Source organism: Ruditapes philippinarum, unplaced genomic scaffold, assembly GCF_026571515.1.
Source record: "Ruditapes philippinarum isolate M1 unplaced genomic scaffold, ASM2657151v2 ctg21238_1_1_1_1, whole genome shotgun sequence".
NCBI classification, from domain to species: domain Eukaryota; kingdom Metazoa; phylum Mollusca; class Bivalvia; order Venerida; family Veneridae; genus Ruditapes; species Ruditapes philippinarum.
Window position 1 is genome coordinate 1 of NW_026866930.1, and position 12,669 is coordinate 12,669.

The 12,669-nt window shown below is 34.2% G+C and overlaps 2 protein-coding genes across 2 annotated transcripts; one reads left to right on the forward strand and one right to left on the reverse strand.

The window, feature by feature from the left end:
* Positions 1 to 325: 325 nt before the first annotated feature.
* LOC132734256 (asparagine--tRNA ligase, cytoplasmic-like) lies at positions 326 to 6,640 on the reverse strand (the record flags this gene model as incomplete). Its single annotated transcript, XM_060720960.1, is given in 3 exon segments — positions 326 to 391; positions 1,090 to 1,172; positions 6,455 to 6,640. Coding segments are annotated over 3 exon segments (189 nt in total), but the record flags the coding sequence as incomplete, so codon positions are not given.
* Positions 6,641 to 6,790: 150 nt separating this feature from the next.
* LOC132734255 (integrator complex subunit 3-like) lies at positions 6,791 to 11,751 on the forward strand (the record flags this gene model as incomplete). The annotated part of the gene is made up of 5 exons (XM_060720959.1): positions 6,791 to 7,154; positions 9,934 to 10,017; positions 10,226 to 10,315; positions 10,833 to 11,031; positions 11,685 to 11,751. Coding segments are annotated over exons 1-5 (509 nt in total), but the record flags the coding sequence as incomplete, so codon positions are not given.
* Between the last annotated feature and the right edge of the window lie 918 nt (positions 11,752 to 12,669).

Here is a 12,669-nt window from a genome sequence, read left to right on the forward strand (position 1 = left end):
TGAAATTTTTTAGATCAATCTATTTTTCAACATGAAAAGAGTTTAAATGCTTTTAACTCCAAATTAACCCATAGGCTATTGTATTTTTATAAAATTGAATTGCCCTGTTTACAATTTGGAATAGTTCATTTTAAACTAAAGAAATTTGAATATCAAAGAACAAAATCTGAGCTACCAACACAACAGTATAGAGCCTGGTCAGACTGAAAAATTAGAAGCAGGCTAATCTGGCTCTATACTGGTTGCAAAGGGCAATAACTCTTGGTGTTGGCAGATTATGGTTTAAACCAATGAAAAACAAATGAAAGCTTCAAATTAAACCCACCTTGCCTTCTTCTTTCCCATCAACATATATGGTTGGAAAAGGCTCTTTCCCTGCATGCTTCATTGCCTGAAATAATAGAACAAGTAATCAGGTGAATTTGAAAATCTAGAGGAATATTTAGGTAACATGTGACTCCTCCGAGTATTTACTATTGACTATCAGAACTTGCCTAGGCTGATAATTTAGCACTAGGCCAACATAAGTATATTCAAAATAAGCTGGATACAGGTATAAGATCCATGTTAGACTAAAAACATAGAAGATTTGAATGAGTGTAGGTTTAATACTAAATTTATTGAATAAAATCAATTTGCTAGCCTCTGGCGAGCATAATATTGTTTGATTGAACAAGTTCAATAAATTTAGTATTGAATCTGCAGAAATATATTTTATTTATCACATGTCAAAAATAAGAATGGTTTATGGTTGAAAATAGCCATTTTTTATTGATGCCACTCTAGTGTGACGCTAACATTAGTGGGCTTTTACGCTATGTTTGTATATAACGAAAATGACATCATGTCAAAGTGTTATGATAGTGTTATTATTACATGGCTTTGTTATGTTCCTGTGTCTTAGTTTATGCGATAAAAATAGCTACATCAGTTTGAAAGATGTCAACATCTAAAATTACAAACCCTTGAGAACAATAATAATAATTATGGCAGCTACAAATATAAGATTTACAAGTAATCAAAACTGAACAACGATGCATGCACATGGCCTGTCTTAGAATTACTAAAGAAAGTACATGTAAGAATTACCTGAAGGACAGATTTGAAAGGCTTTTCTGCTGTCCCATCACCAGTTTCATCTGATCCAGTGCTGTCGGACGTGTATATTTCACCTGTATTGAGGAAAAGAATGTTTATTAAGAAATTCAAGAGGAGCAAACAAATTCAAAATGTTCTTCCCTTGAGCTATAATATCAAATGAGTTTAAATATGCATTCAATTCTAAGAATCACAGTTATCTTTCTTTTAGTATAGGGGAATTGATCGCCAGTTTTTTTGCCCTAGAGTCAGTAGGAAACACTGATTGTCTTTCATGTTGTAAACTTGTATATTGCACAATATATTACTTTGCCGATATTTGGTCATATTTTCAATAGAAAAAGTATATTATTTTCCCTATCCACAGGAAAAAATTCCCAATTAGAAGTTACAAAATAAAAATATTGAATAACAATTCTAAAAATTTTGAAAATAAGGGCCTCTTCACTGTTATGGTGCTGAAATGTTTGAAGATGCCATCCTAGACATTCTTTGCATTCATTTAATCTTTGCAAAATTTATTTCATGCATTTTTTTCGCCAATTTTTAACAAAACATCGCTGAAGTTCCAAATTCCATGGGTATGGGTTATGTTCCCAAAATCCTGGAAAATAACGGTTACCCTGACCTATCTCATTCATAGTTGAGGAATATTTTCCAGATATATTGTATAACAGCAAATTAGCATTTGGATGCTTGGTCCTAAAATGTTCACTAAAATTTAATGATCAAAATCAGGGTTAAATTAAAACAAGATTGCATTTGAGAAAAATGCTATGCCACCGCATTAATACAACACTAAATAGTAGTGTAGGAACAGATTTTTTTTGTTTCTTTGCAATTGAAGATAGTCATAATGCATAGATTCCTGACCTATCTAATTCTTATTATCAGATTAGTGGTTAAATCTATTGTAAATCCAATAAAAGATCAGAGTAGGAATATATCAATGCACTCGAGTCTAGTGAATTTGGTGGTAAAGGTCATATTTCACACAAGCTAAATTTCATGACTACATCAAAGGACAAAACAGTAAGACACTTTGTCAAAATCTAGGCCAGCTGATATCAAAGTTCACTTTACATCTTAATCTGTGCACATGGTTCAAATTTCATAGCTGTACATCAAAGGACAAGAAAGTAGGTCACATCATCAAAATCTAGGTCACCTGATATCAAAGTTCAATTTTACAACTAAAACTGTGCACTTGGTCAAATTTTCATTGTTGTACATCAAAGGACAAGAAAGTAGGTCACTGTCCCCTTGGGAAAGGTAAAATTTTGACCCAAGGGTTTAATTCAAAACAATCATGATACAGGTCCACCAAACAACATTTCAAGTCAAATATCTAAGCTGTAGCTTTCTCTCATTCAGAAAACATTTGTTTTATTTTCTGTTTTTACTATGTGTACATAAAGAGAATAACTGCCCCCAGACAGGGCCAATTTTGACACCCAGGAAAAAATTTGAACAACTTTGGTAGAGGACCTATAGATGATATTATATAGCAAAGATCAAAGGCATATGCCTTGTACCTTCAGACAAAAATATGTTTTATTTTTTTACCATATGTACATAATGAAAATCAATGAACCAATTTTGACCCCAGGGCTATAATTTGAACAATCTTGGTAAACTTTCACTTTGCAAAGTGTCATGCCATATATTTAACCTCTAGCCTTTGTCAATTCAGAGAAGAAGATTTTTCAAGATTTTACTTTATACATATAAGGAAAACTATCGCCTCTGGGACAGGGCAATTTTAACACTAGGGGCATAATTAAAACAACTTTAGTAGAGGACCCATAGATGAAATTTTATACCAAATATCAAAGCTCTAAGCCTTGTACCTTCAGACAAGAAGATTTTTTAATTTTTTACTATATGTACATAGTGAAAATCAATGACCCCTGGGGGTGGGGCCAATTTTGACCCCAGGGCTATAATTTGTACAAGCTTGCTAGAGGTTCATTACACAATGTTTCATGCAAAATATCTTAACTCTAGCCTTTGTATATTTAGAGAAGATGATTTTTTAAGTTTTTACTATATACATATAAGAAAAAGCTATGGCCCCCAGGGCGGGGCTATTTTTGACACTAGAAGCAAAATTTGAACAACTTTGGTAGAGTACCTATAGATGATATCATTTAACAAATATTAAAGCTCTAAACCTTGTACCTTCAGTCTGACAATAAGATTTTTTGATTTTTTAGTATATGTATATATTGAAAATCAATGACCCCTGGGACGGGGGCAATTTTGACCCCAGGGCTATAATTTGAACAATCTTGCTAGAGGTTCACTTCATAATTTTTCATGCAAAATATCTAACCTCTAGCATTTGTCAATTGCTAGAAGAATTTTTTCAGGGCTCGACATTAACGGTTGTCCGACTGCCCGGGACAACTAAAAGTTTGGTCCGGGCAAGTTATTTTGAAAAGCACTTGTCCGACAGGGCAAGTGAAAATAAAAAGCATCATTGACAAAATGCATATACAAAATGAATAGAAATAACATCTTTTCATTTATAAACATCTTTAAAACAAAATACACCATGAATCATTATCAATAATGTGAATATACTACGGTCATGTACATTTGTTGATATAGGAAACGGAAGGAAAAATATGAGCATGCGCCGCGGTAAGGTAATTCCCCGTTCTAATAATAGACTATATCTAATTTTGTACAAGGTAATTCCCGGGTTAGCTGTTGTTTAAATTTTGATGTTTGCATGTAAAGATATCATTGAAAATATGTAAATAATCATATTGATCTTTAAATATAATTGTTAAATAAAGTTTTTGCATTTAAAATGATTTATTGTTTAATCTAATATAACAACATTATGAACACAACGAAGACTCGTTTACGGCTGTTGACTTGATGATTGAACGGGGAATTACCTTACCGCGGCGCATGCTCATATTTTTCCTTCCGTTTCCTATATCAACAAATGTACATGACCGTAGTATATTCACATTGAATAAACAGATGAACCCATGTTTTAGAAAAACTACTAAATACAAAAAATATTTGTGTCTAACTAACAATCAATTTCATAAACAATATGTCCAGTTTATTACCTAATACAAGAAGTATTTAATAATGTATGAGCTTGTTTGTTTTTCTGATTTATACATTTTTACCATTTTTAGGTCAGGACAAGTAAGTCTTAGGTCAGGGCAAGTAGTTTTAAAAACTACTTGCCCGACAGGGCAACCTGATTCAAAAATTAATGTCTAGGCCTGTTTTTTTAAAGTTTTTACTATAAGTTTTTGCTATATACATATAAGGAAAACCAATGACCCCGGGGTGGGGCCAATTTTGACCCCAGGGCTATGATTTGAACAATCTTGGTAGTGGTCTACCAGACAAGGCCTTTTGCAAAATATCTAAGCTCTAGGCCTTTTGGGTCTTTACAAGAAGTTTTTTAAGTTTTTACTATATGTACATATAGTGAAAATCAATGACCTCGGGGCGGGCCGATTTTGACCCCAGGGCTATAATTTGAACAATCTTGGTAAGGGTCTACCAGACAATGCCTTATGCAAAATATCTAAGCTCTAGGCCTTTTGGGTCTTTACAAGAAGGTATTTCAAGTTTTTACTATATGTACATATAGTGAAAATCAATGACCACCGGGGCGGGCCGATTTTGACCCCAGGGCTATAATTTGAACAATCTTGGTAGAGGTCTACCAGACAATGACTTATGCAAAATATCTAAGCTCTAGGCCTTTTGGGTCTTTACAAGAAGATTTTTTTTAATTTATTCATATAATACCTTTTGGTTGCCATGGCCACCAGATTTCTGCATGGAATGAAATTCTTTGAACAACTTTGGAAGCCCTTTACGCAAGGATCAATCCTGCAAAGTTTGGTTGAAATTGGACTAGTGGTTTTTCACAAGAAGATTTTTTAATCTATAGAACACACACACACACACAAACAAACACACACACAAACACACACACAGCTGATTCCGTGAATCGCTATATGCCACCGCATCGCAGATGCTGCGGTGGCATAAAAAAAATTCTGCAAGTCAATGCAATGACTGTCATGTTTGGACATTTCAATTTGACTATGACAGACTTTTATTTGTTTGTTTTGGGTTTTACGTCACATCGACACAGTATAGGTCATATCGCAACGTTCCAAGGAAGACCTCAGGTGCCCTTCCGTTCATTATTTCAGGCACGAACGGGCACCTGAGTAGAACCACCGACGTTCCGTAATCTAGCTGGATAGCTTCCTCACATGAATGAATCCAAAGTCCCTGTTGGGATCCCTACCCACAGCGGTAAGGGGCAAGTGGTTTGAAGTCAACGACCTTAACCACTAGGCCACGGACAGACTTTGAGAACTTACGCTGCAACTATTAGTATCACATTGATTTTAGATTAAGATTGTTAGTCTTCCAGACTTATTTCGTAGTTTTTTTCACAAAGAACATACTTCAATTACTTGTGGCTACTTAAATTCATGGACTGTTTATTTTTCCAAAAGGTAAAATGTAAATAATGAGTAACTTCTTAGTTCTTGGATTGACATATCCACTAAAATTAGCGCCCCACAAATAACAATGATTTTGCAGTATGTGGAGGATGTTTGGTGCTCTGCTCATCAAGGAAAAAATGTTTCTCTAAATTTGGTATTCTTGTCCCGTTTTTAACATTTTTATGCCCCTTATTTTACAATTTTTAATATTCTTTTATCCTCTTTTCAAACAACTCTTTATCTTTCGTTCCATTTTGACGTGCAGACATGTCTACATCCCAGCGAGGTTGGACATTGGTGGAAGATAAATAGATCTATACTTCAAATCAGTTAGATTAACCTTTTTCAGTTTTTGTTATTTTGTTATATTTTTCTTTCCAGTAAATTTTTTGACCACATTCACATCAGAAATGACTGAAAGGAAATACCCTGTAGAACTGCCACATAATACAGACGACGTATGCATGAGATAAATGGTCAAATACATCTCAAAATTCTCTTGCAGTAGACACTAGACAGCATAGGCACTTGGTTTCGGGATAAAATAACCCTTTGAGAGGTTTGTAGAACTCAAATATAATTGAATGTTACAATTTTTTTAACGTAGATGTCTCTTTTCTAAAACCGTCATTTTTCCGATTTTTAGTAATATCGGAAAAATGACGGTTTTAGGAAAGAGACATCTACGTTAAAAAAAATCGTTACATTCAATCAAATTTGAGTTCTACAAACCTCTAAAAGGCTTTTTATCCCGAAACCAAGTGCCTATGCTAGACAGCTGTCAACAAAAGAAAATAAAATGTCAAGATTTAACCCAGATGTTTTTTTTTTAAATTAACAAAATTACATACCTAGACTCATCTTTTGTACTTCGTCTGATACCTCAGTCATGATACTATCAACAATTAATGAATAATGATGCAAGTATTACGCTCAAACCAGGTATTTATATACTAACGACTAAGTCCAAGTCTAACAGACCGGTTGCATCAGCACATGGGCAGACGTGAATGTCGTAAAAGACAGCTAGTATGGTATTTTTATATTTCAACAGACCTAGTAACATATCTTGTTAAGCATTTAATTTGATGCATTATGTTGATACAAAATGTGTATATTTCCATTTAGAAAAAAATTGGTCAATATTTTTACGACATCTTCATATTTAATGTCAATTTGTGGCAAGAGCAAGACAGCAAATACTGCACGCAATTAATTCCTTGATTTAAAATAATTGCGATTATATTTGTTATCAGAGATAGTGTCTACTTGGTTCTTTTACTTTTTTCTGTGGCATATTTAAAAATTATTGCTTCAAAGCCCATGATATTGTTATCAGATTAATTTTTCTTCTGGAATAACAAAAAAGATGGCGGCAATGTAACCGGATGTTGTTACTAAAAATAGATCATTAAAACTGTCAACAATGTAGAATTCACATGTTGTATTGAGTATATGTAAAAACTTTTTTGTTATGAAGATATGGATAGTGGCAACAAAGGAGGACTTCTTGTAGCTAATGTTTATGAGCTTAAGGATGAATTGGAAGAGGTAATACTAGGCTAAGCTTTAGTTCTTAGTTAAAATCTAAGGGTGCAATGATTCATTCTGATGCATCGAAAACTGGTTTTGTGGGTGCCAGTTCGATTTCCGATATTAACTATAAAAATTTTGATAAAGACCCAAAAATAAACATGGAAAAAGTATGAGTTTAGTCCCTCCCTCAATCTGTGACTAAATATCTCGGACTAGATCTATCTGCTGACCTTAAATTTAATACACATATATCTCGAATAACTTCCAATGCAAACAGATCCCTTGGCTTTATTAAAAGAAATGTCATCACTAAAAATGAGAACGTAAAAGAACTAGCATATAAGTCCCTGGTCCGCCCACAGGTTGAATATGCCTCATCTATTTGGTCTCCTTATACTAAAACCAATATTGACAAAGTTGAGATGATCCAGAGACATGCAATGAGATGGGTTAAAAGGGATTACTCCCCTCACTCTAGTGTCACAGCCATGCAGGAAGAACTGGGCTGGCGATCCCTTGAACATCGCAGACTGGACTGTAGACTGATAATGTTTTATAAGATATACCATAACCTAGTTGCAATTAATCTCCCAACTTATGTTCAAACCCCACATAGATTAACCAGACATATGCATCCCTTATCCCTACGTCAAATACAGGTATCCTCCGACTACCATAAGTACTCTTTCTTCCCTCATAGCATTATACTATGGAATAAACTTCCTAGTAACATTGCCACCCTGCCCAACCTGAGTCAGTTCAAACAGGCAGTGGTGGGTTTGCAGTACTAGTCTTACTCCCAGTGTTTTTAAACTATTTTATCTCTTATCATCTTGTTTCACTATTAACATTTTAACCAGGACTAGAATACATTTTCAGTCTCACCTTCCAAGCATGTCAATGTTTGGACTTTTCTTTTTAGCTTTTCTCTTCACCTTTTACTAACAATCCGACGTGCACTAAATTCCTGCCTTTAACACTCGTAAGAGGGGTTGGCAGTATCCAGAGATAGGTAGATAGTCTGCCACTTAATCTGTTAATTACATTAAATACAAATGGTTAATACACCGATAAACACTTTCAGAGCTAGCAGACGACAGGCTATTCTTATCAGTAGTATTTCGAGTAAAGATAACGATTGCGTATAAATCGTATGTAAAATGGTCTGACATATGGTAGGTTTAACAGTTAATTTAAATACTTTGGAGTCAAAAGATATGTTGAAGTTTATACTGTGATGAAGCTAAGATCCAAAGCTTTCTATTGGTGTAATACATTTTAAAATCAGACATTGAATCACAACAAACAAGCGGTTTAAAAACGGCTTATTTTGTATTGTTTTAGCATAAGCGGTATCGATTTTACTCGAAGATAAGGGAAGTAACTCGTATTATCACTCGATATACCTCGGTTATTTACGTAGATCATATTGAAAGTGTTTATGGGTGTATATTAACTCTGTCATCCAATGAGTGAGTGTGTAGTGTTGTATTTTCAATAAAGAAATCAAAATGGCTTCAAACATCAATGTTGAAAAAAAGAAAAAAGAAATCTAAAAAATCCTCAAACAAAACTTATATAACGGGTACCGAAACATTTTTGGTTTAGCGAAGGTAAGGGATCTGTCAAAGGAACATGTAAGATATGTTTAGCGGAATTGTCATGTTAGAAGTCTGTAAGTGCGGCTTACTTAATGCAACACATGGAAACTTTAAAGAAAACATGATGTTGATGTGTTTAAATAAGTAATAGAAAGAGCACCGAAACACGAGGCTATCTGATTTGTACGAGGGGGTGTAGCCCCCGAGTATTAATCAGATTGCCGAGTGTTTTGGTGTTCTTTCTCTTTTGTATCATAGTCAAACATAAAAGCACGTTCCCTGTTGTCACAATATGAAACCCCGGCAAAAATGAACCAATGAACGAACATCTGAATATGACATTTCTGTCGCTTTCCCTTTCTCTGCCGTCACACTATGTAAACCCCAGCAAAAATGAGCCAATCAATGGGCATGCTCTGGAGTGCGGGTAACTAATACCCTCACTCCAGTTAACGCACTGTGCATGTATATGTATACGATTTAACCCTGACACATTTTCAACAGAAAGGTCTCCAAACTATGATACAAGTAATAGAAAGAGCACCGAAACACGAGGCTATCTGATTTGTACGAGGGGGCGTAGCCCCCGAGTATAAATCAGATTACCGAGTGTTTTGATGTTCTTTCTCTTTTGTATCATAGTCAAAAATAAAAACACGTTCCCTGATGTCACAATATGAAACCCCAGAGAAAAAGGAACCAATGAACGAGCAACTGAATATGATATTTCTATCGCTTTCCCTTTCCCCGTCGTCACAATATGTAAACCCAAGACAAAATGAACCAATCAATGGGCATTCTCTGGAGTGCGGGTAACTTATACCTGCACTCCAGTTAACGCACTGTGCATGTATAAATATACGATTTATCTCTGACACATTTTCAAGAGAAAGGTCCCCAAACTATGATACAAGCCTAGTTTTAGTTTGGAAAAGTGTTGGATCTGTAAGTGTACTTGTCATGAATCCAGTTACATTGATAGTTTATCTTATTGAAATTGTTTTTCAAATAGAGGAGCACTTTTTATTTTCATAAACACTACTAGTGATAAAATAGTCATATAAGTTGAGATAATTGCTCCAAGTCATATCTAGTGTATCCATACCTCTGTTAAATATTTTTGAATTTAAATTTCTGTTTTCTGGCACAGATTGTTACTTTGAATTGAATTGTTTGTGTTGAATTTATTGCAGAAGTTGGAAAGATGTTATGGTATAGTGAATTCATTGGTCAATGGTTTGTCGGAAAGGGAGGCTAATGATGCTCTCAACACATACGTAAGTTATTTAAGATCTATAAATAGCTGAATTTTCTTTCATAAGATCTATTATATAAGTAGATGGCTCTTGTTGAACAATGAAAAGGCTTTTAATTTTCATCAAATTTAAAGATAAAAATTGCATTGCATACATGTATATCAATGTCTTAGAAAATTATATAACATGATAATATTACTTTGTACGAATTTCCCTATTCATGTTGCAGGTATGCAAAGGTTCACAGAATCATGAGGAGGTTCAACTTGGATTGTTCTATGCTATACTGACAGCTCCTAATCCTACACTGGCACAGAAGGTTTGCTTTAAGAATACTTTAATTTGTATAACTCCTTAGTAGTCCTTACACAATTAAGGAGCTCCACTGAGGTCAAAAAGCTTAAAAGCATAAAGTTTGGAATTCTTACATAGATCAAGTAAATCACTTAAAATGGAGAAATAAGATACAAAAGAAATACACTCAGTTTTAAGTTGAATATTGAACTTCTGTGCAATTCTTAGCCCGATTTTAGTGAAAAGCATTGTAACAGTTGCTTTACAGTTTTGGGTCATTTTGCTCAATAAAATGATTATTCTGGAAAACAGGTTGAGGGAATGATAAGAAAATTTGCACACTTGTTATTTATCCAGAAATACATTAAATGGGACACAAATCTCATGGGAAATATTTCCAGGTATGTCATGTCAAGAAACCTCAGTGGATTCCCTGTAATGACATAATCTGGATTAATTTTAACAAACTTATGTCATTTCAGTTTTTGTGACATTATTAGTCGTCGGTAATCATAGCTAAATAATTTGTCATTTGTTTTCAGAATTACAGAGATATTCATTTAGTGAATAGGGATGGTTTTAATACAGTGTTAAATAGATTGAATCAGTTGATATATGAGAAATGGTTGAAGTTAAAGGACATTGGGAGGGCTCAGATACTGTGGCTGGTGCGAGAAATGGTGAAAAATTCAGTGACAGGAGCTGATTTAGCAGTGAATGGCTTAATGAGACAAATAGCAGGTGAGAGGGCTTAATGCTTAACACAATTCTCATAGGACTGAATAGTAATACTGTTATTTAATTGTTCATACTGTCAGTCAATTTTTACCACTTTCAGTTGTATCACTGTCTGTCAATTTTAATGCAGTCAAATTAAACACTTGTCGGTCAAATTTAAAACATTTTGTCAATTATCAATGCTGTCAGTCAATTTTTACCACTGTCAGTCATGTGTAACGCTGTCATTCAGTTGTTTACACTTTTGGTCACTTACTTACCTTGTCAGTCATTCCCTTGCACTGTCAGTTATTTGCTTACACTGTTCAGTGTTAGTTATGACTTACACCGTCAGCCACTTACTTACCCTGTCAGTCATTAGCTTACATTTCCTTACACTGTCTGTTATTTGCTTACACTGTCAGTCATTTCTTTACACTGTCAGTCTTGCTTACACTTTCAGTCTTTGTCAACACTAGGGTATTTTTACCCTGTCAACGGGGACATAAATTACACCTCTATTTTCAAACAAACATTGTTTTTACTTAATATGTACTATGGTACTGTAGATGATTACTGTAATATCATAAAAAGTAATTATGCTAATTCTCATAAGGGTATAAATTTTTTAGTTATCATGTGTTATTATGTATACTGTTTGTTTTATTTGATTACAGGAGGAGATATAACACCAAAAAACGTATGGCTTGCTGAAACATTGCTTGATGTTCTCTCTGAATACAGGTATGTCTTTACTCAACCCATAACCCACTGAATTTGTGTAATGGACTTACCCTGCTTTGAATTTGGACCAGTCCATTTTGAATTTAAAGGGATTTTTTATATGAAATACCAAAACAATTGAGCTGATAGCAGTATAGATCCTAGTCAGAATGCACAGAGAAGGGCAGGTTTTTATCATTTTCAGTTCCAGCAGGTTAAGTGAGTAAACAAATTGTTTAAATATAAAAAGAGTTATCTTTATATCAGCTGTATGATACAGGTTGTATGTTATTTTCTGGAAGCATTTCCAGAATATGTTTTCCTGCTTAAAGTTGATGTAATTTTGAAAATAGCCAAAAAGCTGTGTTATTATTCTTAAAATTTAAACCCTTGTTTAAAAAGTGTCTTACTATGTCAATCATCTACGAAGCTCAATAGGAGATCACCAGGGGTCGCTTGTTTAAAAACTTTGTTGGGGGGGGGGGGGGGGGGGGGCAAAATTTCTCTTTGAAAAATGATCTTGATTTGAACATTGAGTCTAAAGGTCATTTGTCTCTCATTGTTGATTCAAAAATCTTGCGGGATTATTAGTCTCTTTAAAGCAGAGGAATTGGTAATTACTCGTAAGTTATCAAGGAAAGTGGGTTTAGGTCTAATGACAGCCGGAATTTCTGACAATAAAAGGTGTTAGAATCAGCTTAAAAAACCAGATGCAACAACTAAATAAATCGTTATTCATCCTTTCCTTTTTATCCAGTTGTGTCAAAGCAAATATATATCAAATACACAAAATGACAATAATATTTTACACCCTGACAATTATGATATATTGCTTCTTTTTCAACTTCCAAGAGAAATTTGTCATTAATGAACCCCCTTTAGCGATAAACTAAAGCCCCCTGTTTCCCCTAGTTTTTTTTTTATTTAAACCCCCCCCCG